The sequence below is a fragment of the Haliotis rufescens genome, unplaced genomic scaffold (genome assembly GCF_023055435.1).
Source record: "Haliotis rufescens isolate VD_foot unplaced genomic scaffold, xgHalRufe1.0.p SCAF_1, whole genome shotgun sequence".
Classification (NCBI taxonomy): Eukaryota; Metazoa; Mollusca; class Gastropoda; order Lepetellida; family Haliotidae; genus Haliotis; species Haliotis rufescens.
In genome coordinates this window covers 76,405,590-76,432,430 of record NW_025963779.1, presented here as the reverse complement: position 1 = coordinate 76,432,430, position 26,841 = coordinate 76,405,590, and the positions used below count along the sequence as shown (strand labels likewise).

Here is a 26,841-nt window from a genome sequence, read left to right as displayed (position 1 = left end):
TGTCAAAAACGAAAAGGGCAAAGAATAAAATGAAAATGTCAAAAACAAAAGCGAAAATGTAAAAAACTAAAATGAAAATACAGAAAACTATTTACACCCCGGTGATAATATTTCCACAGCGGTGAAAAGTATTTCCACCGCAGTGATAATATTTCCACCGCAGTGGGGATATTATCACCGCGGTGGAAATAGTTTTCTGTATTTTCATTTTAGTTTTTGACGTTTTAGTTTTTGTTTTTGACATTTTCATTTTAGTTTTTGACCTTTTCGTTTTTGTTTTTGACTTTTCCATTTTAGTTTTTGACATTTTCGCTTCACATTTCAGCGATTCAATATCTACTTATTATATATATATATGACAAATCGTGTTAATTTGCAAAAGGTTACGATAACAGTAAGTGAAATATCAAAATATGGAAAAAACAGACTCCATGTCCCTTATGGGCCACCGTAGGAATAACACTGGTAACAAGTAAGTGCTTTGCTGTGTGCACGCAGCTCTACCGATGTACTTGAAGTATATTTTCCATGTTTTCGGTTGTTTTTATACATGATTTATCACATATTTGTATGACATATCGTGTTAATTTGCAAAAGGTTACCATAAAAGTAAGTGAAATATCAAAATATTGAAAAACAGACTCCATGTCCCTTATTGGCCACCGTATATTCCCATGTTACATTATAGGTTCATAGTGGCATGGTCAGGGGGCGTGGTAGTTACATTATAGGTTCATTGTGGCATGGTCGGGGGTGGGTGGGGTAGTTACATTATAGGTTCATTGTGGCATGGTCAGGGGGCGTGGTAGTTACATTATAGGTTCATTGTGGCATGGTCGGGGGTGGGTGGGGTAGTTACATTATAGGTTCATTGTGGCATGGTCAGGGGTGGGTGGGGTAGTTACATTATAGGTTCATTGTGGCATGGTCAGGGGGCGTGGTAGTTACATTATAGGTTCATTGTGGCATGGTCGGGGGTGGGTGGGGTAGTTACATTATAGGTTCATAGTGGCATGGTCAGGGGGCGTGGTAGTTACATTATAGGTTCATTGTGGCATGGTCGGGGGTGGGTGGGGTAGTTACATTATAGGTTCATTGTGGCATGGTCGGGGGTGGGTGGGGTAGTTACATTATAGGTTCATTGTGGCATGGTCAGGGGGCGTGGTAGTTACATTATAGGTTCATTGTGGCATAGTCAGAGGTACAATTAACATAATATACCGGATCTTCAAGCGAACAATTGAGGAAATGTTATACGTGCGCATGCCTAGAATGTGAGAGAATAATTTCCATAATGTTTAATTACTCTTTCTTTGAGTATAGTATTGTTAATTAGAAAAATAATTAAGTTAAGATCTATCAAAAATAGAGTGCTGGTACGTAGTTCCAAAATGTATAATTCAGCAACCTAAACTGTTTTCAGTTTTTATTTTTTGCATTGTAACACAAGGAGGCCGAATGTGAAAAACGTCAACATGAAATATTACCGATACGACGTTAAGTGTTTTATTCACTCCCTCGCCCAATGTGAAAATGTGGCGTCACACCTTCAAGGGACATAACCTTGCAGATCCCACAGATGCTTGGATCCATTTGCCAGTACTTGTAGGAATAGATTTACCAATAAACAAGTACAACCAATGTCTTTGTCGCGATGTCAAGTTGTCTAGCTATGTCTGTTTCTTGTGTACACTATCTATTCCCGTATGTTTCATCATTTCACTTTGATCGCTGTTTTCAAGGGGACTGTATCTGAACGTCTGCGAGTCAACAATGTGTTGATCTAAATCAGTGAAGAGGTTGGATGGAGAACATGAAAGCTAGTCTTCAACCTCGGAAAATGGATGAAGCGGTTGTAAAATCCTTAAGAGAAAGCATCACGGTAATATTCATATAATTTTACACATTCCCTGTTACCATAACATTATTCCGATTTTCTCATATAGATTTGTATTGAAAAATTGGCGATCATATCTAAATTCTAATGCTTGACCAAGCGCAAACTTGAAGACAAAGATGTGTGGATTTCAACTTGTTTTATTCTTTCAATATGACTTTTCGGTAGAGATGATTGTACCTTTATCAAGCAAGTACTCAACTTTGTCTTCACATTTCCCACAGATATTCTTGACTGAACTTATCAGATACTTTCATAAACAGCATTAAACGCAACTCACTAATGGATATGAACAGATCTGGGCTAACATTATATATCGTAGCAAACTCATCTGGGGATTAGAGTGTTTGTAATTCAGTTACATATATGGCATAGTGGGGGATCATTTAGAAAATATGCATATATAATTCATTATATTCATTAGCCCATTACATATTACTGACTCCTTTTTCAATTTCATTCGTCATGTGCGAAAGTATTTTGCGATTAGTTTTTGAAACATCATCTACAACACTAGTAAAATGCTCAATTTGACATTCATGTGTTTTGACAAATTGATCAGCCGTAGCTGATTCTGTTCCTTGTTCTCAATAAACAGACTTTGTTGAAATGATTGAGTTTGAAAATCAAAGGTACCTGGTTGTCTGGTGTAAGTTGTCTTTTTCCCTCCAACCATTTCTAACATTTTCAGAGAGATTGTGTATTCCAACAAATACAAATATTATTTCCTAAGATGATAGTGTGACAACTAACTTCTAGTTTTTTTTCAGTTGATAGGTGAGCTGGGTATCCCATGAAAACAACAATGGCGTGTGTCCGTGTAAGTCGCTGTCGGTCATACCTGGTGGCTGCACTGATGGTGAACCTTGTGATACTTGTTTATCTGGCATTCATACAGCACACGCAATCTGAGACCGGCGCCGAGGTCAAGTGGGCTTCCCATCAGTCATTACATAATGAACAGCGGAGTGTCAATCAAGCTCATACATCAGTTGAATCTGACGTCACTGTCATCATCAGAGAATATGAGGAGTTTGAAAATGATCTGGTAAACTCAATTGTAAATATACAGAAAACCTTCAACAAAATTCCTGTTGTAGTCATTGGGGATAAGACTCCATACCCTCCCTTACAGACTGTAGATATTGTGAAACAGAGATTCCAGTTTGTTTCCCCTTCAGGTAATATCTGGCATAATATGTCCTCATCGGGACCAGAGTTTTTTATCAAAACAAAGTATGTGATGATTGTGCCAGACTCGACATCTATAACAGATGTGACACTATTCACTCAACTGGTGAAAATTCTAAATAATAATTCTGCCAAAATTTTAGCAGTTCCGTTTAAGAATTCCAATATATTCTGCAGTCCAGTTGTTGTGAACTTCAAAACATGGACACTGGAATATCAGCCTTCCAAACCCTCTGACAAAGCCTGCAACAACGTTCTGGGGGATCATGCTGTGTTTATGAAAACTGATAGCTACTTTCAGTTTTCTCAACCATACATGCGTCCACTGCCATTATCTTTGTATATACAAGGTGCAGTTAAACACTGGACAGCAGCAGTAGTGAAAACAGTCAACCTAACAACCCTGACCAACTTGTACCAGGCTGACCCTCGGCACCGCTGGCAACACAAACGCAATTACCAGGAGCGACAAGAACACATGTACCGACAACTAGGCTTTAAACTGGTCATTCAAGACAGTGGACGTAGACAGTGGTATGGCTGTACGAAGGACACTACAAGATGCTTTGACACAGTCATCAATGATATGCCAGAATATCTGTATGACAATCGCTGGACTCCTCCATGCTGTCTTCGAGCTTTACGAGAAACTGCCAAGCATGTGTTCAGTATACTGGATGCGTGTGAGGCCAGGTTTTGGTTGGAAGGGGGTAGCTTGTTAGGAGCTGCTCGAATGGGTGACATCATTCCCTGGGATTATGATGTGGATGTGGGGATTTATAGGGAAGACTTAAACAAATGTGATTATCTTCGACAGTGTATGCAGGGATCCTATGTTGATGAGAGTGGGTTTGTGTGGGAGAAAGCCATAGAAGGGGACTTCTACAGAGTGCAATACAGTGAGACTAACAGACTCCATGTGGATATTTTTCCATTTCATTCTAGGAATGGGACAATGACTAAATACACTTGGTTAAAATCTCACAGACAGGATACTGAATTTCCAGAACATTTCCTAAAACCGTTATCTAAAATCAAGTTTGCTGGTTTGGAAGTCAAGGCTCCGAATGATGTAAAGGGCTTTCTGGAATTTAAGTTTGGACCAGGTGTAATCGAGAATCCCAAATATCCAAATTCTCAAGACCCAGTATGATTCTAGTCTTTCACTTTAGTTTACTTCACATGTCATCAGCATTATCAAATAAAGTTTAATGAGTTTGTAATAGATTTTGCCTTCCTGTGGAAAGATTAATGAGATGCATCATTGCATCAAACATAGAAAAAGAAGTTTTTTTACAAAGAATTTTTTTTGTCATTGGTATGTATTAAGAATCAGTGAAGTGATAGCAGAGAGGTTGTTGTCCAAGTTCTATCATAACACAACAGCAATTGTAGTAATCCCCTTTTGATTACAGCTGGCAACAACCACACATAAATAAGGAACTATGGTTTCATAATTCTGTAGTAGTATACTTAACATGCATGTCTGTTGTCATCATTCCAGCCTGTTTTCCTTAGTTTCACAACATGACAAAAAGAAATTACATTGATATTAATTTTTTATTCAGTATTTGACTTAATAACAAGTTTAAACTCATTTATTAATGCATATATATAATTCAAACAAAGATGAAAACATGACCTTATCACAGTCAGCTGTACAAAATAATATACACATGAAAAACAGTCATCAACATTGATACTTCAACAAATGGCTAATGCTGGTCAATCCAGCACCATGGAAACATGGACATTTAAATATGGATGAACAGTTCAAATTAACTGTGGTCTCTCAGACAAGGATTCAATCCCCTGTCCCGATAGCTGCTTTTATATAAATTGAACTGTTGTTCACACTGTGGGATAAGTCATTAAGACTTCACATACATACATTTCAACAACATCCTTTTTATACTTGAACCAATAAATTTCAACTTCTTTAAAATATTTCAAATGTTATTTCCTTTAAAGTATGAATCTTTGTAGTTCTAACAGTAAATTAATCACATTTGTTTAACCGTGCACACTGTATGATTACTGTGGGGAACTTAATGGTAAGTCCAGTACTCTGTAATCCTTACAAGTGTTCCTATGGTGGATGAGTAGTTCCAGACAGGCCCTACAGCACAGTGGTTTATCCATGTAGGTAATACTGATATCCTCCTGACAGTCGCTGGTTTAATTTGAGACACTAGGCTCGGTAGGTTCTCGCACCATGGATAATATCTTATCCAGCTTGGCGATCTCGAACTGCGTCCTCTGAGCAGCATCCATCGGGGGAGCCCCCTTCTTCTCCTGAAACGCACAAAGATGCATAAGAAAAGGTATGGCACACACCACAACATCTGTAAGTGATTAAGCCCAATATCACAAGATCACTGAGTGAATGAAAAGTGTCTTATTCCTGTTCCTGTTTGTTTGTTGTTTAACGCCAAACTCAGCAATATTCCAGCTATGTTACGGCGGTCTGTAAATAATCAAGTCTGGACCAGACAATCCAGTGATTGACATCATGAGCATCGATCCATGCAATAGGGATACGATGACATGCTTCAACCAAGTCAGCGAGCCTGACCATCCATTCCCATTAGTCGCCTCTTACGACAAGCATTGTCGCCTTTTACGGCAAGCGAGGGTTGCTGAATCCTGTTTCTGTACCATTCCAGCAACATCAGAGGGACACCAGAAATGGATTTCACACTCTTTGTATCCTTATCGGCAATCAAACCTGATCTACAGTATGACAAGCAAATACTTAAACTACTGCACTATCCCACTCTCCCACAAGCGTAACATACTAAATAAAATGAAATGAAACGGAGACCAGATGGCTAAAGTGGCTGATCGGGAGAGCAGACACTACTTGGTTGAGTGACTATCTCCTAAGGTCTGGCTGGATCAGTATGAATTCATGCCCAAATGATGACATGCCCTTTGCCAAATATAAAATCCCATCCCAAAGCAAAGAACATTACCAAAATGCCACATTTTAATATGTAAGACCATATGTATGACTGATATATATGCTATATATTTCCAAAAGATTAAAAACTGTCACTGTTTAATAAAAACATTGATACCAAGGGTTCTGATTAATATGTTTTACATTGTAGCACAATGACACATCTATTAGACTGACATGGGCATTAGGTTGAAGTAGTGTCTACTTGATGACTTGGAAACTAATCACGCATGATTCAGGAAGCAACTGACGACATACCTTTGGCATCTTCTTCAAGTTTGGTGACAATTTTAGACTTGTGACATTCCCCCTGAAACAAGACATGGTGACAATCAGAATGGTTACACTTGTGTCTAGACACATGGAAAACTTCATATTTGGAAAGTTATCTGTGAAGTACAGTACTTTTAAAAGCAGTGAGATTAGTTCAACTCCAACTAACTGACCTGTCATCTCCAACAACTAACATGGGATACACAGGGTTGAACTCTATATGGGTCAGCTTTGTCTTCTTTTTCTGAGCAACCATCTGCTCACAAAGTGGCTCGTACTTGTTTACATTCAGATCGTACACATACACCTGAAACAAATGCAGTCCATATAACCAATCGATCAGTTTTATACACAAGAACCAAACCATAGTGTCACTTTCATTGAGATTACTCAAAACACTTATAAACCTTACTTTATTCTAAACATTGAAATAATTGCATAATTAAAGCATCATTGGTGTGAATCTTTGTATATATTTATAAGTATTTGAATATATAAAGTGCAGGGTGCCATTGTACAAAACAACCTTAGCACTATGACTGTCGTAAGTCTATGTTAAGGTATGGGAGTTATGATCACCTTAGCGCTAAGATCGCTTAGTACAACGGCACCCTGTTCAATATATTTTACACCTTAACTAATGATACTTGAACAAACATGATACATAGTCCGCATCAGTAATAGAATCTACGGTAATAACCAAATAAATTGTCGATATTTGAAACGCCAGGGTAAAGGGATTTTCTTAAGAACTCTTTACAGATAATTAAGGGATGACACTTTTCTGAAATCTGCAGAATTACTGTAGAATGTTAAAAAGTGCTTGACTGCAAAGCCCAGGTAGTAACTAAGGTTGTGCTGTACCTTCCCATCAGCTGTGACAGCTGCAAACACAGTTGAGGAGTAGGGTGCCCATGCAACATCACCGACAGAGTTGTTCAGATCGAAGGAGAACAGTGGTTTCCTGCAATACAAGTCATACATGTAATCTACCACTTCCATAGGATAGGATTTTTCTGTGGCGATATGTTTACGCACCATGTCTATTCTCAAATCATGAAGTCTGAAGTCTCTTATTGAAAAACTGATGTCTACACTGCAATCAGATGTTACATAAGGGTATGTGAGTTTCTTTTATGCCAGTCAGCAGTATTCCAGCTGTATCACGGCTGCCTGTCTAAACGTCTGGGACAGGCTAATCAGTGGATGAAAGGAAAAGTAACATCGTTACAACGGAGTACAATGAAACACTCATCCATGTCACACACTGGAACCATCTGATCATGTTGTTTCACCTGACTGAAAGTTGTTTGTACACATCTTGGTACTTACAAAAAGCATGGGGAACTGGTAACCAATTCTGTCCTGAAATCCCCACGAATATTACTAAGGCTAAAAATCCCAACAAACCTTGCATTGCAGGGGTAGGGGAGGTCTAATGGTTAAACTCGCTCATCACATTTTGATTCCCTACATGGGTACAATGTATTGAGATCATTTGTGTCCCCCTTTTATGCAATTGCTGATATATTGCTAAAACTGGCTTAAAACACCCATTTAATCACTCCTTCAAGGCATTGCAATTTCAAATGTAATTCAAACGAACAGATCAAGGTAAATTATTGCGATCATCATCGACATACCTTGACGCCACCTCGGAACCATCTGCGTTCTTGTCCACCTTGCCACCCATCTCCCAGATCTTGACATTCCAGTCGGCACTACATGTGATGTAGATCTTTGGATGGTAGTGGTTCCATGACACCTTGTACACGGCCATGTTGTGGGCATCAATGGAGTCAATGAAGTGGCTTGTGTAGGCTTTAGAACATACATGGACCTTGCCCTCCTCTGTGCCCACCAGGAACAGGTAGTTCTTCTGCTTGTGGAAGTCAAATGCTGTGCCACAACCTGAACCACAATAGCAACATTGTGTACCCATAGTAGAAGTAGAGTTGATTGAAAACAGAATTACTTTATCCCTTTCAAAGGCAATGCAAACATTTCACCATATTAAAAAAACGAACATTTTCAGATTGGTTTAATTAAACGATGGGCTCTCTTTTAAACATGTACATAGTGTATATATATTCTTTGAGATACAAATATGCACTGGTTTGTCATCACTTTCCACCTTTCTTTATGTATTTTCTAGTGCTGCCCTCAGCAATATCCCAGCTATATGATGGCAGAATGATGACACTCTTTTAACCAAGTCACTGAGTCTGATCACCCGAGCCATTAAGCTGCCTCTTGCAACCAGCACAGGTCGATGGGGGAACCAATTGTAATCCAGAATCCACACAGTAAACATGCAGGTCAATTACCAATAAAGAATAAAGAGTGACGTCAGTGACACAGATCATCAATGAGTGTATCAGTAGTCCTACAAAGATGGTGGTGTGGAAGTTGCTCGTGTTACCTACCCACGGTGGGCACCTTGATACCATCTGGCCCCTCTGCAGGGTCCTCCGGAAGGGTGAGTGTGATGACGTCTTGATACACCATCTCATTCTAAAACATTTAGAACCCCATTATACATACATAGCAGGAACTATTGAAACTATTATGGTCTTACCCAATTGATAATTTGTAGAACTGATTAAAAAAGAATTCTGAAAAGTTACCAAGCACCAGACAAATTACCTTCACTATAGTCCAGTGTACAATTCTTCCATCTGATGATATGGAGTAGAAGTTCATGTTGTTGTCCGTGTCATCTTTCTGCCAGCGCACCTGAAAACATCACACATTGTCACTCCAGTTGTCAAGTCTGGAAATCAGTTTAGCAGTCAAAATATATACTGGTACCTTCTAATTAATATACTTAATCCTTGACATGCTATAACTCACAAATTAATGTCTTCACATCATCATGTGATCAGATAAAGCATGACACCATCTAAGAATGGATAACGTCTTTCAGTACCACAAGCAACAAACAAGCTTGAGAGAATTTAAAAAATATAAATTGTAAACAATGTAAGGTAGTTATTGTGAACATCTACCATAGGATACAAATATGTTAAAAGTGTCCATTGTTGTAATGTGCTAAGAACATATTTCTATAGTTTAGCTCACAGCTGTGCAATCAATTTTCCATGCAAATTCTGGTACCAACCTGCCACACTGGGTCTGTGTGTTTGCCATTCTTTGCTGTGCATCTATGAACTGGGCCATCCTTTTTCTCTACTACATTGAAGACAGCCACGCTGCCATCATAGAATCCAGCAGCCACCTGGTAGGGGTGTTCCGGGTGCACATCCAGACACATCACCCCGCTGTCTGTCTCAAACACAGTCTCAGGGTACGACGGGTTCTTCAGGGAAGAAAACAGGATCATTCCATTGCCCTGTTTCATGAAATCATCTGGAAGAAGCCAATGTCAAAATCATGAAATTAGATCAGAGTCATGTTATTATGAAGTGAGTTAAAAAGGTTTTAAGCCACTGACAGGAATACTTCAAACATATCAGATGGTCAGGGTAGATAGCATTGTTTCAGTACACTGTTACAGTGCAGACCAGGTCGTGGCTGACTGCTCCCATCGAAGTACTTCAAGAACTTCAGTTTCTTGCTTTAAGTCCTTGTCCCTTGAAGTTTATATTGATGTGTTTGGTTTGTGATCATAATCTCATGATCCATCTATTAATAGCCACCCTCACCATATGGTCATTCATCTTCCTGAGGCAAGGGAGTTAACTGACTGTAAAAGTCAACTTTCCAATGTTGCCGAACTAGGCTTGAATTCTGGACATTTTGGAGCCTGTGCATAGTCTAACCAAAATCGCTCAACGAACTAGACATCCGGTTTGTAAACAACATGGATTTCAACATGCAGATTTTGATCGACTGCAGGATTTGCAAAGCATGTGTACTGTCAACTGGGCATCAACAGATCTTTTCATGTTTTCAATCAAGGTGCTCAAATGATGTGATGCACTTCGCGAGGTAAGGCCCATTTTTTTACAATATTATAGATCTTGATTATTGATCAGATCGACTTGACCTGCACCACCATTTAGTTTGAAGCAAATGCAAGTGATGTGAGAGGTGGAATGTGATTGGTCAATAGAAGGGACATAACTCATAAAAGCCACTGTATGGTGGTGGCACTCATAATGATCGAGCCCAGAAATTCCAGTGTAGTTCGGCATGGGTGGAAACTGGACCTTTGTAGTCAGTTAACACCCTTGCCTTGGTAAGATGATGGTCATATGACACTAAAGAGTGCTTGATAACTATCTCAAAATTGATCTGACAAGACTTGCAGTTAACTGTATTATTTCATAACTTACAAAATATAGGTACTACTCCGCTGAACAGAGCTGCATGATTTTCACATTTCATATTCCAATACAATACTCGAGAAACACTAACATGATCCATAGGAAGCAGCAAACAAGTCCTTGTACTTGGGGTTCCAGCAGAGAGATGTGACAGCCAGCTTCTTGGCCTTCTCGTGGGAGAACTTCCACAGTGGAAGCAGAGTACCCTCCTGTTCTCGGTACTCATCTGACGTGTCATCAAAGTACTTGAAATCTGTAACAGCAACACAATGACATGAGAACTGTTACACTGGACCTTGATCTCCATGCATTTGTTGAGGACTATTTCAAAATGCACACACATATTGGCTGGGTCTATTTCAAAATGCAAACTTAACCAAAATGATTCTCAAGGCATACTGTGATGAAGGTTATTCGTTGGGGCTTCAACAAGGTCACACTTCAACAAGGGTAGCATGGTCCCAGTTGTGATTTATAAATGGGTTACATTACCTTGAGCAATGTCATCGTAGGTATTCTGGTTGACCATTCTCTCCACAATCTTCGCAGCACGTGCCACCCGCGAAATGTCATCACTCTGTCAAACGCAAGTATTTCTTTCAGTTATCTTAAAAAACATTGAAAAACCTGATATTTCTTATGTTAAAACTGATGCTTGCATAAATATCAAAGAGAAAAAAAAATTCACAAAGCTGAATATCATGGAAAACACATGTGAGTGATCAGGAACATTTTCCAAACACACACTCTCAATTAACACGGCTAGACTAGAGTAGAATAGTACACTAACCTGAGTTTCTGTAATGGTTAGTTTCTTCCTCGTCTTCTCCTCCTCCTTTCTCCCATGCACAACCTTCTTCTCTTTGTTCTTCTCCTGTAAGCATAGCATCAGAGTCAGAATACCTTAAATTCTAATTAGCAGCTTTTTACTAAATACAACACAGGGAACTACCTGACATGGGCTGTTATCAGTACAATCACAGTAAAATCAGATCTTTTGCTCAGGAAAACTTCCTAATCAGCTAATCAGTCTTGAGGCTTCTAAATTCTCAGTATGAATTAGCGAATCATTCAGACAAGCATGTCTGATTTCTATATCTCAAAATATAATATAATCATGATCCAATTTTTATAAACATTAAGCCATGCTATTTTATTGATGTTTTATACATCCTGTCCTTTGTGAGCAAAAGGGAATACTATAAAGGGCTACTTTATGTTCTGAGGCGGTTTCTGTTTGGTTAAAGTTACCAAATGGAGGTGATAAAGAAATAGAGTTGAATCATTTCAGAAAGCTGACATCTGATTGGATCAAAAACCCATGCATGCTTCGTTCAGCTTGGGTAGTCAAAGTTCCTCACTGTTCACCTGGGTCAGTGGGGTAGCCTAGTGGTTAAAGTGTTCGCTCGTCACACCATAGACCCAGGCTCGATTCCCCAAATGGGTACAATGAGTGAAGCCCATTTCTGGTGTGCCCCGCCATGATACTGCTGGAATATTGCTAAAAGCGGCGTAAAACAATACTCACTCACTGTTCAGCTGACAAATCTTCACACAGAAAGGTATCGTGTCAGAGTAAAAGATCCGATTTTAATGAGATAGTTTTACAGTAAGAACATTTACAAGAGTATTTTCCTGGTACTCACCTGTTTCTCAAAGTCCTCCTGGTATGCATCATAGATCTCCCACTGTGTGACGTTGGAGGAGAAGGTGACGCGAGGTGGAGGCTCAGTTGCTGTTCCCCGCTCCTGCATCACAGACACACATTACATCTAACAATCTTTTCCACTTGATTCACTTAACTTTGACTGTCAATGAGCCGTCAATACCAGAATTACCAGGTCTATTCTGCCATATAATCCCCATGTGGTCTTGAAACTATGTTTTACTTTTTCAATATATATCAAAAGTGCCACCAGGCTTATCTAAAATAGACTAAACAGTAGATTAATTTTACACTAAAGATCAGAACAATCCAGTGATGTTGAGATAAAACTTTCTGCATTAAAATGAAACCCATCTGGGGAAGTTACTTGTCCTGCACTCACCCTGTATGGGTTGTTGTAGGTTTGGGAAGCACGCTCACTGTAGTTAAACTGATTGGTCAGCTTCTTATCTCCACTAGATGGCGCTGCCTCTTCTGCACCGTCATCCTTACCCTGAAAGATTGATAGGCTTGGTTGGTATATTTGGCTTACTTGATATCAAACTAAAAGTCTTTACATTATTACATTAAAACAAATTGAAAAACATGTTCATTGGAAACCCTTATACGTATTCATCACAATACAAACTGTCCTGTCTTAGCTTTGATTCCATGATAAGTAACATTCTGACAAAAGGACAGGTGTCCAAATGACCCCAATTAGTAAAGAATATCTCTTTCTAAAAACCTTACAAACAGAAAACAATAACAAAGACAGGACAATTTACTGTCTATTCACATACAATCATATGGTTGTATAAAAAACTTCTTAAATTACAAAAAATATAATCATTTGCAGGTTTTCAAAACACCTGACATCGCCCAGACAAGAAATCCGATTTGGCATTGTGTATCAGTGCAGCCAGGAAAAAACCCAGCAAGCCTGGTACATGTTGTGGGTCCACCTACCTTGTGATCATCCTCTCCCTCCCCCTCTGCAGCCTGGGCGGCATCCCCTCCCTCACTGACCGCCTGCTCACTGGCAGCTGCACACAAGAAACACACATATATTAGTCTTAAATTCTCTATTTCTTGTCACTGTCAGACTTAGAAAGATATGCTTTTACATGATGATCTGAAAAATCTTGTTTACATGAAATCTATATATAGTCATCTTCATATCTGGTCCTTCGAGCTGCGGAGAAAACTGTGCTTTAGTTCAGTAGTTCAGGTTATATATTTGCTTTGGAAAACACATACAAAAATAATGATTAAATTTAATCCCTAGAATAAAATGTTGTAGGCATGAAGCTTTGATCAGTGAAACGGAAACTTATGCTTTACAAAATGGATATAAATTACCATCACAAATGAGGTAACCTGATGTCAACTATATTGATTTTATTACTATTACAGGGCTGTTAGAGATCACACATAAAGCTTGTGTGTGGCTATGTCTATTCAGCAGTCTGAATTAGTGTAGCTTCGCCATTACTTTTACAAGCGACCACTACATTGCTCAGCATAACAATTGGCATGAAATAAATCAAACTATGTAGCATCTTGCCACCCTGAATGGGGTGGGTTCTACATGTATATTACATAGGCCTGCAAAGTGTATTGAGACCTTGTGACCAGACCTAGTGGTCAACAGTGCAAACATCATTCTGTATCATGTGGTCAACCTGGTCACACCTGAGAGTTGGTTTTAGCATGAGGTCATCCTCTTTCAACAAACATTCTTCTCTTCACACTTGTCAGCATTAGTGCCAACCTAATACATATGAAAACTTTTCAACATTCACAAATATAATGAAACACGTAGGAATACTATCAAAAGTGAGCATTTTCTACCTTAATATGGTGCAGATGGCAAAGTCCTAATGATCTACCTGCAATTCTTCTTTAGATCCCTTCTTAACACAAATTCTTAAGAAACAATTTAATCTAGGACCCTTATGGGGCTACTCCACGGACCATCATGGTCAGCTTTGAACAGTGTCCTAGCAGGACTACCGGTAGTCGCTGGTGTGTCTAAGTGTATGATCTAACACTATAAACATAATACTGGTGATTTAAGCTGCAGACCTTTACCAACTATAGTTAAACAAAAGCAAAAAGTCTAAAATGCATGTGACATTGTCTCTTGATCTTAGAGTCATGAACAGCATCTCTGCAATTTAACCATGCTACTTCTCACAGCCCACAGACATGTTGGCCAATGGTGATGTTGAGAGAAGACTTAGCTAAGGCTCTATCTAGGTAAAGCTGCTTCACCGGTGTCGCAATGCACACTTCTACAACTCATGGCTTTGTCATGAGCAACGTTGGTGAACTTAACCATGCAACTTCTACAATACTTGACCAGTTACGTCTACCTCATTCTATAAAACGGTTCTTGTGATGAAGTTGCTGAACTTCATCTTCTATTGTCTAACAAAAGCAAAATGGCGCTAACTCATGTGTTGGGCTCATCTGCAAGAACACCAAAAGGTTCTTGTACAATGAATATCATGCAGAATTTCAGCACTAAAATAAAAGAAAGTTCCTCTGCTATCTCTGCTTAAACTCACAGATTTCTTCAGGTTCCACCTCAGTTTCAGTTTCTGCAATTCAAACTAGAAGGATTGATACCTCATTGGGGAGGGTTTACAGGTACCTCTATCTATGAGTCACAGATAGACCGACTATTAACCTCAAATAATAGACCAACACTAACTATATTGACCTTTCTGTATGAAAAAAACCCTACAACTTTGAACTCATAATCCAACTGTTAGCCCTATGTATCTTCTTACTATAAGGTGTATCATATATTGTATTCTTGTACTATGCCTAAAATAAAATATCACATCAAAATATTCCAAGAGCTGTTATGTGGAATATCCTCCAAGAGAAATAGTACTCTGTGCTGATCCATATTGTTTCAGCTCTCAGAAAACTACTTTGTGTTCGACAAGCCTACAGTTTAAAGGTAAAATCTATCAAAACTACCATGAAAGCTTTCACTGACAAATCTATATCAACTGCCTTGTCAGATGTTGAATACAAGCGAACTATAAAAGATGGCAGTACACTGCCACTATACAGACACTAGTTGTATACAATGTCAGCAAGAGCTGAAGAATGTCTGATTGTTATACCAGCATGCACCTGTGCTCACAGTGTTTGCATTCAGCTGTTGGTGTGCATTCGCAAAGATCAGAATGTGATTTATATGTAATGAGGTCACAGGTTTCCATTCAATTATGCACAGACATTAAACAACAGTAGCTGTTTGCAGCAGGTGTGTGCCAAGTGTTGATGTGATATCAGTGTATGTGTCAAGTATGTATTGCTTAGTTCTCTGCAATATTGATTCTATATAGTGGCCTGTAAGTAATAGAGTCTTGCCCCGACAAACCAGTGGTTGATATTATCAGCATCCCATGGCATCTGGGAACAGCTACATGTAAACAGCCAAGTCACCAAACCCACAATATGTTTAGTCACCTTATTAAAAAGGTTGCTGGGGACCTATTCTTACCAAGAGTCTTGATGTGGGTGCATCAAAAAGCACAGAAATAATCTGTATAATCACAGTCAATGCTGTGAATACTCAGTTTAAGTAAGCATTGATATCATGAATACCATAATTTGTAAATACATCCTTAAATGAAGTCAAGTTTGGCTCAGTCTTATAAGGCATCACAATTTTCTGTGCAATGTTATGTCCCTTATCTGTGCCAGGATCCACTGTTTGTAGGTTTCAAATCAGATTTATCCTTATTGTGATCGTTGGGCATATGGAAAGCAGTACCATAGCAGACTGATGTCAATTTCAAAGGGTACTGAGACTGGAAACAAGCCAGAGATCAATAGTGTTATCTACGGTGGATACATTTGACACTATTCAAGGACTATCCATACCCAGTCACCATTTTGCCCACCCAACCCTCATTTACTATCAACTGTAATGAGAATCATAGTGTAGTCATTTAATAATGTATATGTAGTGAGTGTCATGTATGTATATTGATCAGGTCGCAGTAAATGCATTGGTCTTTCTACTTTGAATGGTAGCCTTGCACTGTAATTACCAGTACAATCACAGTGCACAGTGCTGTGTGCAGATGTGTCATTCTGCAGTAGTGCTGTGAGTTGGGTATTACATCGCATCTTCACGAGGCAAGGAAGTTAACCAACTACAAAAGTCCAGTTTCCACCCTAGCCAAACTAGGCGGGAATTATGGAGTTATATTTTGGCTGGAATAACTGGTCTATTCATAGTCCAATCAAATATGCGTAACGAAATCAACATCCGGTTCGTCGATTGCAGGATTTGCAAGGCATGTGTACCGTCAACTAAGCATCAACAGATACTTTACAAATCATTTCATGTTTTTAATCAATGTGCTCATGTGATTTGATGCACTTTTCGAAGTTAGACCCGTTTTGTTACAATATAAATCTTCACTGAGCGCCGCCATTTTGTTAAAACCAAATGCAAGTGATATCAGAGGTTGAATCTGATTGGTCAATAGGAGGGACATAGAAGTGACATAACTCGTAATAGCCACTAGTGGCACTTCAATCGAACCCAAAAATTCCGGCCTAGTTTGGGAAGGGTGGAAACTGGACTTTTATAGTCAGTTAACTCCCTTGCCTCGGGAAGATGATTACATTGCTGCCAATCTCAATTATATCACAGCGTGTCAGCTGATGTGGAAGGAATGCCTGAAGTGTTGCAGGTCATAGATGTTTACCAATTTGGTGAAATCCAACAGCATCATAAATCTGGTCAAATCTGAGATTCAAAACCACAATTATTGGGTCTGGCACACCAAAGAACAAAATTTGGGCAGTGCATGTGTCAGTGTCAGAACGAACATGTCATCCTGCACTCAAATGTAACAACTGTGCAGCATGTGCCTGTGTGGAGATGGAGTTTGTGCAGTGCATGTGTCAGCGTCAGAACGACGTTCATCCTGCACTCTAATCTATTAAACAACTGTGCAGCATGTGCCTGTGTGGAGATGGAGTTTGTGCAGTGCATGTGTCAGCGTCAGAACGACATGCATCCTGCACTCAAATCTATTAAACAACTGTGCAGCGTGTGCCTGTGTGGAGATGGAGTTTGTGCAGTGCATGTGTCAGCGTCAGAACAAACGTGCCACCCTGCACTCTAATCTATTAAACAATTGTGCAGTGTGGAGTATCACCTGATACAGCCCCTGCACGCTGCGATGTTGCCTGCTGCTGTTGTACATCATCTTCTGTTGCTGCTTGAAAAAGGTTACCACAGACAATATTTACAAGGGCTGTTAGGCAAAAGTACAATGCCATATTTACATCTATCACTTATCATCTATCACTAAAACAATCAGAATTTGTCATTTAAAGCACAGTTTATGATCAAGAGCTCCAGTGAGTCGCACTGAAATGTACTTGATCTTTGTATTAATCATTGACCTTCTGGTATGGTAATCATATTTTCTTATTGTTCAGCATGTACAACCACAACAAACTGCACAATATACATGCAATAACAACATTTAACCCCGCAGTAATGGTGACAAATGGCCAATGTGGCTAACAAGATTGAGCAAATTTGAAGTTAGGATGGCAGGTATCAAAATCTGATTATCAATATTTTATTACTTCATCAAACTCAAGACATGCTTAAAAAATCAAATCCATCAGGCTCTTTAGCTCACCTGACATTTGCAGGTAATTTCTAACATTTTAAAGGTCACAATCAAAAGGTCACCAAGAAACATTTATAACAGATGTTTCATTCCAACACACACAGCATGAGTATTTCAGATTTTGATTCTCGATTTTGGAATTAAACTTTTGACTCAGGTGAGCTAAAAACATTGAAATAAAAAGGAAAGTATCCACACATCTGCTCTCATTCATAATTGTTCATAGTGGAATGAATTAAATCCAATGACAGTATATACACAAAGCCTGTACGTACTATCATGAACACCTGGACTGTAGTGAATCATGACCATATCTCATTATCATACAATTACAATACAAAATCATCAGAGTGCATATTTTTTAAGGGCAGAGAAATGTGCATACATACAGAATTTGCCCACAATTTAGAGCTGGCAGTACGACCCAAAAACCCTGACTGTAATTAAAGCTGAACCAACCATCTGTTGTCAATAAGTTGAGACTGACAAACTACCTTCTATGTGTCTAGCATACAGCCTTGTAAATTTACATTTAAAACATGAAGTGTGAATATCATATTTGCTGTAAAAAACATCCCGGGGGCTTAGAAAATTGACAAAGGGGGCACTTATTAAAACCACAAACAAGTCAAATTGGTTGTCAGTGATCGAGCAGTTGTGAACAAACTAAGTCTAAAGATTGGTAAAACCAACATCTTTCGATAATAGTTTTGAGGCAATTAAATACCTCTTCTAAGCTGCTGTATTTTGTTTTAAATCCTTAAATTAAAAAAGGTAATATGAACTGTTATGTAAATTTTGTCTTAGTTGAGGGTGCTTACATATACAAAGAAGCAGGGCGCTTAATACCACGAGTACAGTTTAACAATATACCATCCTATTTGTCATTTAAGGTAAAATTGTATTATTTGATAAACAATAAGCTACATAGAATTGCTGCTATAATTAAGTATTTATAACATTATCCAGTTGGAACATGTATGCTGTGGCCAGAGACTTGAAATGTTAACATTTTTGTATTGCATCCAAATTAACGGTGACTTCACAATTTGATCAGAAGTGATGGCACTGCCAGACAGTTAGGTACTGAAGCAGACATACGGTAATTCCCAGATGCCCCACAACACTTATCTCAGCTGATGCAATCCAAAGTCAGTTTCAATCTGTATCAATACACATATTTTCATAAAGTTGTTCATTCATGTGGGGCTCTGTTCCACAAAACTAACGCCACACTCAGCACTATTCCACCAGAGTGACGGCAGCCTGTAAATAATCAAGTCTGGACCATACAATCCAGTGATTGATATGAAATAAGTCACCTATCCTATCTTATGTGTGATGTTGAATTGCAAATTTGACACCAAGAAGGGATTTCAAAATTACAATAGAGTATTGTGTTACACATTGTTTTGTGAACAATCAGAGGCGGATACAGCTTTTTTGAAAAGGGGGGTGCACAACTAAGATCTATTTATTGTCTTTGGTGGTAATTTATACAGAAATAAAGATTTTTTTCGAAATAAAAAGGGGGGGGTGCGCACCCCTGCACCCCCCCCTCTGTATCCGCCCATGACAATATGTATGGATTCATAGTGTATCGTGATTTCAGTGCATCATTCCAGTCCAACTAGATGATGACCACACGTTGACAATGCCAACATCCTGCTAAGATACCTACCCTCTGGGATGCCCATACGGTCCCTCTGGCGTCTGGCTTCATCTGAATCTCTGTGCAGCATGTTACCATCCAGAGCAAAATGGACAGCCAGCTGGTCAACACTGGACGTCTGTTTGTACTGCTTCTCCTAAGAACCAGATATACTTCACGATAGAATTGGTTTTTTTTAACGTTTCTTATATAATCGAGTCTGGACCAGAATATCAATGTTTAATATTGTGAGCAACCATCCACTGTGTCAAGGTATGATAATACTAGGGCTGGGACGAGTCCTGATTTACTACCTGGGGACCCACACCCCTATTACCCAACCCTACCCGTGCACCCGCTGTTGGTTTCAAGAGATAGGTACAAAATGTCTGATTGGGAATAGTCACTTGACTAAGGCTTGTGTGCAATATATGACAATACATTTTGAAAAACAGTTGTAATAGAACACCATCACTGGTGTTGATCATTAACCCCCAAGTACAATAACCGTTTCAAATACATAAACCTCAGAGATTTTTAGTTAAAAAACATTTTGGAAATACACAACCATCCCCAATTCATGGACAATAGTTGTTTAAAGGTGACAAAAGAATTAATGGTCTCATATTATGAATCATCAGAAAGTATGTGTTTTCAGTGAGAGTTCAATGCTTCAATAAGCTATATTACAGCAATATCATTGCAGCCTGTAAATAAACAAGTCTGGACCAGACTAACCAGCGATGATCCTTGCTATCAGAGTACAAGGTCAGGTATAATGTCTATGTAGTATTATATCTTGGAAATATTCAGGTTTTTTTGTATTGTTACAGGATCCGTTTCCAAGATACATAATACACTGATGATACAAGTGTGTATTTACCTTGAAGCTGTAGCGCACTATGTTCTGTGGCGCATGGGGGTTGTTGGCGGTCAGGATCCTCGTGAACTCTTCTTTCAGTTCCTAAAGAAAGTTATTACATAATCTTCATTCCATGCATATTCTAATTTTAATAATCACAATGTCATACTAAGTTCATAATGATTCGGAATGTCTTGACGTCAACACCTTTTCTACAAACAGATAAATTGGGAACAAAACCTAACTCCTAAAGATATTTTATGTACCCTAAAGCTGTTAACATTCTGATTTATTTATCATTTAATCAAACAGACATCTTGATGCTGACATGTAAAATAACTTCAAAATTGACATTGATGAGATATGTATCAGTTAAAGAAACATGAATGAATTCTTACAACTTGACATTGATGAGACGTATGTATCACTTAACGAAACAAGAATGTTTTCTTACAACTTGACATTGATTAGACGAATGTATATAGTAAAAGAAGCAAAAACGGATACTTACAACTTCTGAAAGGTCCAGCTGATCTTCAGGCTTCACCAGAGTCCGTTGCTGCTCAAAGAGAAGCACAAATGTCAACTCAGCATTGGAAATACACATCCCACGTACATTCCACCTCAGTCTGAGCTGAATAATTTAACACATCAGGAGTTGCAGCAGTCGCTGCCTTTACCAAACTGTAAGCTGAGATGGTTTGTAGATTCAGCTGTGTTCTGACTTTCAGATGACAGGAATATGAGCTGAGTATAATTTAATACCAAAGTTGGAAGATGCTTACTGATTGAAATACTGATTGACTTACCTGAGTCCAATCTTCAGCATCAGTACCATCGCCCATGTCTGTCATGTCATCACCCTCCTGAAATATACATCAATACATGACACACAGGCTCATGGGAATCCTCACAGAAATACTGGTACAGACAACATCTACAACATGCATTTGCCACACATCATATTAGACATTATATCTTACATCATTAATTCAAAATTGACTTGAATAAAATAGAAGATATTTTTTAAAGGCTTTATGTACCGTCACAATAAATTAACCACTACAATTTTATTAATAACACTACTATTAATGAATCGGGAAGGTGTCTATGTTTCAATAGTATAAAATAAAGCAACCTATTGGACATTCACTACAAAAGAAATAATTTAATAATATATATGTAAGAATCAGATCTGTGGTAGGATTTGTGTAAGGGAAATGTCCGAGTAACTCTCCATTCCTTAAAAATAATGGAGCAGAGGTCCCGCAGGGTTACAAGAATTAGGAATAATAGTTTAACGATGATCTTAGTGATGTTCAAGAAACATCACAGCAGGGGCCACCAGAAACAGGCCTTACACATTGTACCCATTGTGGAATCTGTGTGACAAGCACACGTGTTAACCACTAGGATACCCCACCACCCCATGGCATGGGTGTATGACATCATCTTGGGAATTATGCATATAACTGACTTGGTATACAAATATGAGATAGCTATGCGATAAATCGCAAAGAGCAATGAAGAACAAAACATGGTTTATTTCCTGATAAAACATTGTTCTATCATGATGTTATTTCTGGAGATTTGAATATGCGCTTGCAACTTGGGGACGTCACTTATTGGATGACGTTAATTTTAAGAGGGAAGAGTCTAGTGAGTTGTTCCCCGTAGATGTAGCTGGGTAACACAGATAAACGCAGTGACCGAACGATCGCATCCAAATGTAGGAGAGATATGACAATCGGTATTAGGAGAAAAGGTACAAATAATCAACATGAGAAATGTGAGAATATGCGGGAAATACCACATTTATAACCCACATGTTCATAAAATTTACTTGTCCAACATTGCTGAGGTCGGATTCAATTTAGCGAGTAATCATTATCAAAATTAAGGTAGCTATTTTTAAAGTTTGTACATTTTATAAACATCCTTAAACAGGCTGTACCCCTCCTTGTTTATTCCTCCTGCAGTGTTTTATTGTATGATAAACAACTCCTACTTGTTTATTTCTTAAACAACTGTTATGAATTAGACAGTCTGTAACAGAATAGAAACCTGTCAGAGATCTGAGTCCTATATATACCAGTATATGCATTGTCACTAAAACAAAATAAATTTAGTGGGACAATAAATTCCAAAGCGGTTTATTTTCAACAAGCAACCAGTTACATATACATATATATATATATATAACCAAGTAAGTATAACCAACACTCTGTTTGTAAGATGAAAGTAGTAACCCTTCCTACATTTAAGTTTATTTCTCAACACATGTATCAATAATGCACTTGAATGAGACCAAACTTCTTAGATATCTATGATCTTATAAATGTGAAACTGCAACTGCATGGAAAAAAATATATATCATGAAATGAGAAAGCATCAACATACAAAATGTTTGAAGTGTTAACAGCAAATGCAAAGGGCTAGTGTCTTCATCTCAGGACGTGGACCTCGTATTAACTCTTTCTACTTACTTTCTACATTTATATTATTTCTGAAAAAAGTAAAGACACTAGCCATTTATTAATGAACAGCAAAAAGGTTTTAGAAACTTGTGCATAAAGTTAGCCTCCAACCAGAAGAAAAAGATCAACAATGCCCCTTTTTTCACAACTTCCTTGGACCACTACACAAAGCAATACCTACTTAAAATGGTCATAAAATTAATCCAAACAGGTTTCATGAAATTGTCTAAACAAAATTTGAAATCAAAATTTATTATTTTAGAAAAAGGAAGGAAAAAAGATATTCTGTCACCAGTTTAGTCATATTACCGTATTCGACGTAATAAGCGCCCCGCTCTAATAAGCGCCCACGGCGATATTTGCTAATATATTGACTAGTAAACAATCCCAATTAGCACCCCTTCGTATTGATCAATGTTCACAAGATTTATTTATTCGCGTATAATACGCACTCGTGTGTTATATGCACCCTTAATTATAGGCAATTAAATTCTGGAAAAAATATATATGTCGTATATAAACATTTCAGGCTGTCAGCATAAACCACGAAATTTATCTTTCAACTCTGTTGTTTTTCACCAAAATAATATTCTAATAAGAGCCCCCTATTTCTAATTTTAGAGAGCGCCCTGGGCGCTTATTACGTCGAATACGGTAATTGTATTTTTGATTTTCACAACAATGTTTTTTATTCCTACATCGGATGGACAATAGCTAAATTATACATTATATATCTCATCATATATTTTTGACTATCCAAGTTATCTGACCATATGTAACAAAACAAAAGCAAAATAAAAGGATTTAATAAACTCTATGTCTAGTTTTATGTTCAAATGAAAACCAAAACCTGTAAAAGTAACTGTAGATGGGCAACACTCTGAACCTTATTTCATTAAGTAAAAATGTATGCAATGACATATAGATATAACATAGGTAAGTATGTTTCATAACAGTTATCTGCAAAAATAAACGCTGAAGAAGTCTCTGTAACATTTAAACTGAAAACCTAAAAAATCATTCTACATGACACTATACACATATCCGCACTTGTGCGCACACACACACATTACATTGAGTTTAATGTATACATATTTAATAACAGTATATATCACTTATCAAAATATGACAAATATCAGCCTGTCTTAATCAATTAATAAAGTGTCTGGTGTATTGAACAAAACCTTCAAGAAAATGATACTGTTACATTACACTACATGTTTCTTCTATGCGACTTTGATTAAAAGATGCTGCCTATGAAAATATGCCCCATTTTCTAATGATGGCATGCCCTACACAGTGTACGCCCATCTACAGCCATCTGTACCAACTAGAAAGCTGTAACATCAGCTATAACGGACTGCATATACCAACTAGGTGATACCTTAATGGTTGATATTTTGCCAGGTGCGGCCTGACCCGCATTTCGCACCCCTGTTTTACCCTTCGGTGCAGAGGTGCCTCCACCGGTCTGTTAGTGAAGTGGAGCAGGGAGAAAAGAGAGAGAGAGAGAGAGAATAATACACAGTGCGAGTATTCATGTGTGGGAGCCGGCATCACACAGCGGCTCAGGCAATGTGTAGATGGCACATGGTGAACAATTTCAGTAGAGGTAAAACTAGAGACGTCAATTACTTAAAGTCAAGTCACATTTGAAAATGATTTCATAAAACCACATCAAGTAAAAACACAAACAACGACATGATATGTCAAAGCAAAACATAATAGTACTTTGAAGAAACATTTTGATGAGAGAAAAAAAATTTATGCAACTTGTATGCTTGCGTGTTACAGCGAAAATGAAGAGTTCTTAAACTGCTCAAATGAAAAAAGTAAATAAATAACTTTTGGGATCTCTCATTTTATCTTCATCTGAAATAGGAACCATTTGCCATCTTTATTATACTTCAAAGTGCAAACACACAAGCCACTCATTTAAGCATGAGCTTGCATGCACTGTGCTGCATCTTGATGCATGTCACAATGTGCATATAACTTACCCGTATACGTGTAGCCCTCCTGCGTGACAAGTCGCCCATACCTGCTACGCTCTGTTCCATTAGAAGCACATGATTATCTCATAAAAACACAAACGAAATAAACTGCATTGTTCACGAAAAAGATGTTGCAGAATTATGTTCATCAATGTTGGACACATCAAGGGGCGCCTTGATCTTCATAAATGAGCATGTAATAATTAACATGGAACTTAAATGTTAGTTTGTGAGAGGTTCAGGAAACTGTAATACACAAAATGAAAGTCTGACAATTGGTAGTCTAGATCACATACTTTGTGTACCCCTCTCACAAGTGTCAATTGAAATGGCTCCCATGGCTACGAACACATAATGCCATTTAGAAAGTGGTCACATATAACATATGTTATATTTGGGATAACACTTTCTTAGTAAAGTACAGATTCTCGTACCTTTTGGGGCTGAGTCCCATCTGCAATACATGCTGTTTGAGATTTATCGCAGAGGTGTGTATTCATAAATGATGAAGGTGATGCACAGCATCGTGCAACATCCTTCTTGCCTCAGCTATCATTGATTACTCTTCAATGTTTATTGATAGCCAGAGTGATACCAAACACAAACTGCTGCATGCATGCTACAACTGAATACACATTAATGATGTGATACTTTATGTCTCCTTTGCGACTTGCAGTGCTTTGACTTTGTGTCAAATATTAAATTTTATTTGTATAGGAGTAAATATTTTGCATCAGGTTAATCCCTGTCATGTTGAACAAAAGCATGCCGATTCATTTTTCCTTCTACATGTAGTTATGAGCAAATTGTAATTACTGATAAAACAGACATGGTTTATTGTCTGTGTGTTGTAACCTCCTACGACAAGCACAAGTTGCTTGTGGACTTATTCTAACTTGGAATCCCTACGGGGGCAAATAGGATTTGTTTGTTTGTTTGCTGTTTAACGCCACACTCAGCAATATTTCAGCTGTATGATGGCGGTCTGCAAATAATCGAGCCTGGACCAGACAATCTAGTGATTGACATCGACAGCATCGGTCCACGCAATTGAGATATGATGCGTGCATCAACCAAGTCACCAAGTCTGACCACCCGATCCGGTTAGTCGCCTCTTACGACAAGCACAGTCGCCTTTTATGGCAAGCATGGGTTGCTGAAGATCAGTTCTTACCTGGATCTTAACAGGTAGAAAAAAGGAATTGAAAAATGTGAACTCCATGGATTCCCAAGACAATAAGTTAAAAGTTGTGAGTGCAGGCTGATGGAGTACAAGAAGCCAGAAGTACAAAAGTGAATAGGCAAATTTATACCTAATACAGGTTTAACAATCAATTTTAGCACCAATAATAATTTTGATAATAAATTGTGACAATGAAGGCTAAAGCAAAGATTTCATCCTGATCAATTTATACAAATAGACTGGATTTGCGTTATGAAATTCATCACTGAATCCTCACTTCTGACAGTGACACATCAGTAACCGAAACATATCTGCATGGGTGGATGGATTTTACTGCCTTATATAATATATACCTTTTTACTGATGACACATATAGTACTTCATATATAATCAATACGTTTTAAAATTCTAAGATGACATGCATGGGAAAACATTCATAAACCGGTGGAAACATGCATGGTACTGTAGCATGTAGGTATAGAATTGATTTCTATAACATTATTCGTTTTTTTCACCCTTTGCCAAACAACATCATTATCATAAATGTGTTAAAAACAAATCAGCATGGGGATATATACCTGTTTGGCCTTGACTGCCTTGGGTGGCATGGTTGGTGTTCTTCTAGTTCTTACTTCGAACAAACTTCTCTGAATGCAGACAACTTGCAATGTAAACAACTATGGCGGTGAGTGTGGTCAATAGCAACGCACATGCGTACTCGATCCCACTT

The 26,841-nt window shown here is 38.2% G+C and overlaps 2 protein-coding genes across 7 annotated transcripts; one reads left to right on the top strand and one right to left on the bottom strand.

Moving 5' to 3' along the window:
- The first annotated feature begins 1,607 nt into the window (after nt 1-1,607).
- Nucleotides 1,608-5,045, top strand: LOC124118479 (ribitol 5-phosphate transferase FKRP-like). Its single transcript, XM_046480598.2, has 2 exons — nt 1,608-1,882; nt 2,668-5,045. The coding sequence occupies exon 2, from the start codon at nt 2,691-2,693 to the stop codon at nt 4,239-4,241; it is 1,551 nt and encodes a 516-aa protein (XP_046336554.2). The 5' UTR covers nt 1,608-1,882; nt 2,668-2,690; the 3' UTR covers nt 4,242-5,045.
- On the bottom strand, nt 4,635-26,826 carry LOC124118478 (dynein intermediate chain 2, ciliary-like). Of its 6 annotated transcripts, none has more exons than XM_046480591.2 (22): nt 26,690-26,826; nt 24,319-24,405; nt 21,267-21,323; nt 20,969-21,016; nt 20,479-20,559; nt 19,626-19,752; nt 17,459-17,521; nt 14,831-14,863; nt 13,227-13,303; nt 12,661-12,771; nt 12,259-12,360; nt 11,403-11,486; nt 11,105-11,189; nt 10,704-10,865; nt 9,445-9,692; nt 8,970-9,059; nt 8,750-8,837; nt 7,967-8,234; nt 7,188-7,287; nt 6,497-6,630; nt 6,309-6,360; nt 4,635-5,383 (listed from the first exon to the last, which is right to left on the bottom strand). In XM_046480591.2, the coding sequence occupies exons 1-22, from the start codon at nt 26,717-26,719 to the stop codon at nt 5,267-5,269; spliced, it is 2,244 nt and encodes a 747-aa protein (XP_046336547.2). In that variant the 5' UTR covers nt 26,720-26,826; the 3' UTR covers nt 4,635-5,266. The 6 variants fall into 6 exon arrangements, with proteins under 6 accessions (XP_046336547.2, XP_046336548.2, XP_046336550.2 ...); XM_046480592.2 differs by having other exon boundaries at nt 17,459-17,518; XM_046480594.2 differs by lacking the exon at nt 24,319-24,405 and adding an exon at nt 24,935-24,985 and having other exon boundaries at nt 26,690-26,821.
- Nucleotides 26,827-26,841: the final 15 nt, after the last annotated feature.

Excerpts from the sequence above, each read along its gene's own strand:
- LOC124118479 (XM_046480598.2), top strand. The coding sequence starts at position 2,691 with ATGAAAACAACAATGGCGTGTGTCCGTGTAAGTCGCTGTCGGTCATAC.
- LOC124118478 (XM_046480591.2), bottom strand. The coding sequence starts at position 26,719 with ATGCCACCCAAGGCAGTCAAGGCCAAACAG. Across the intron at positions 21,017-21,266 it reads ATGCTGAAGATTGGACTCAG|CAACGGACTCTGGTGAAGCC; the intron begins GTAAGTCAATCA and ends CTCTTTGAGCAG. Across the intron at positions 19,753-20,478 it reads TAGTGCGCTACAGCTTCAAG|GAGAAGCAGTACAAACAGAC; the intron begins GTAAATACACAC and ends TCTGGTTCTTAG.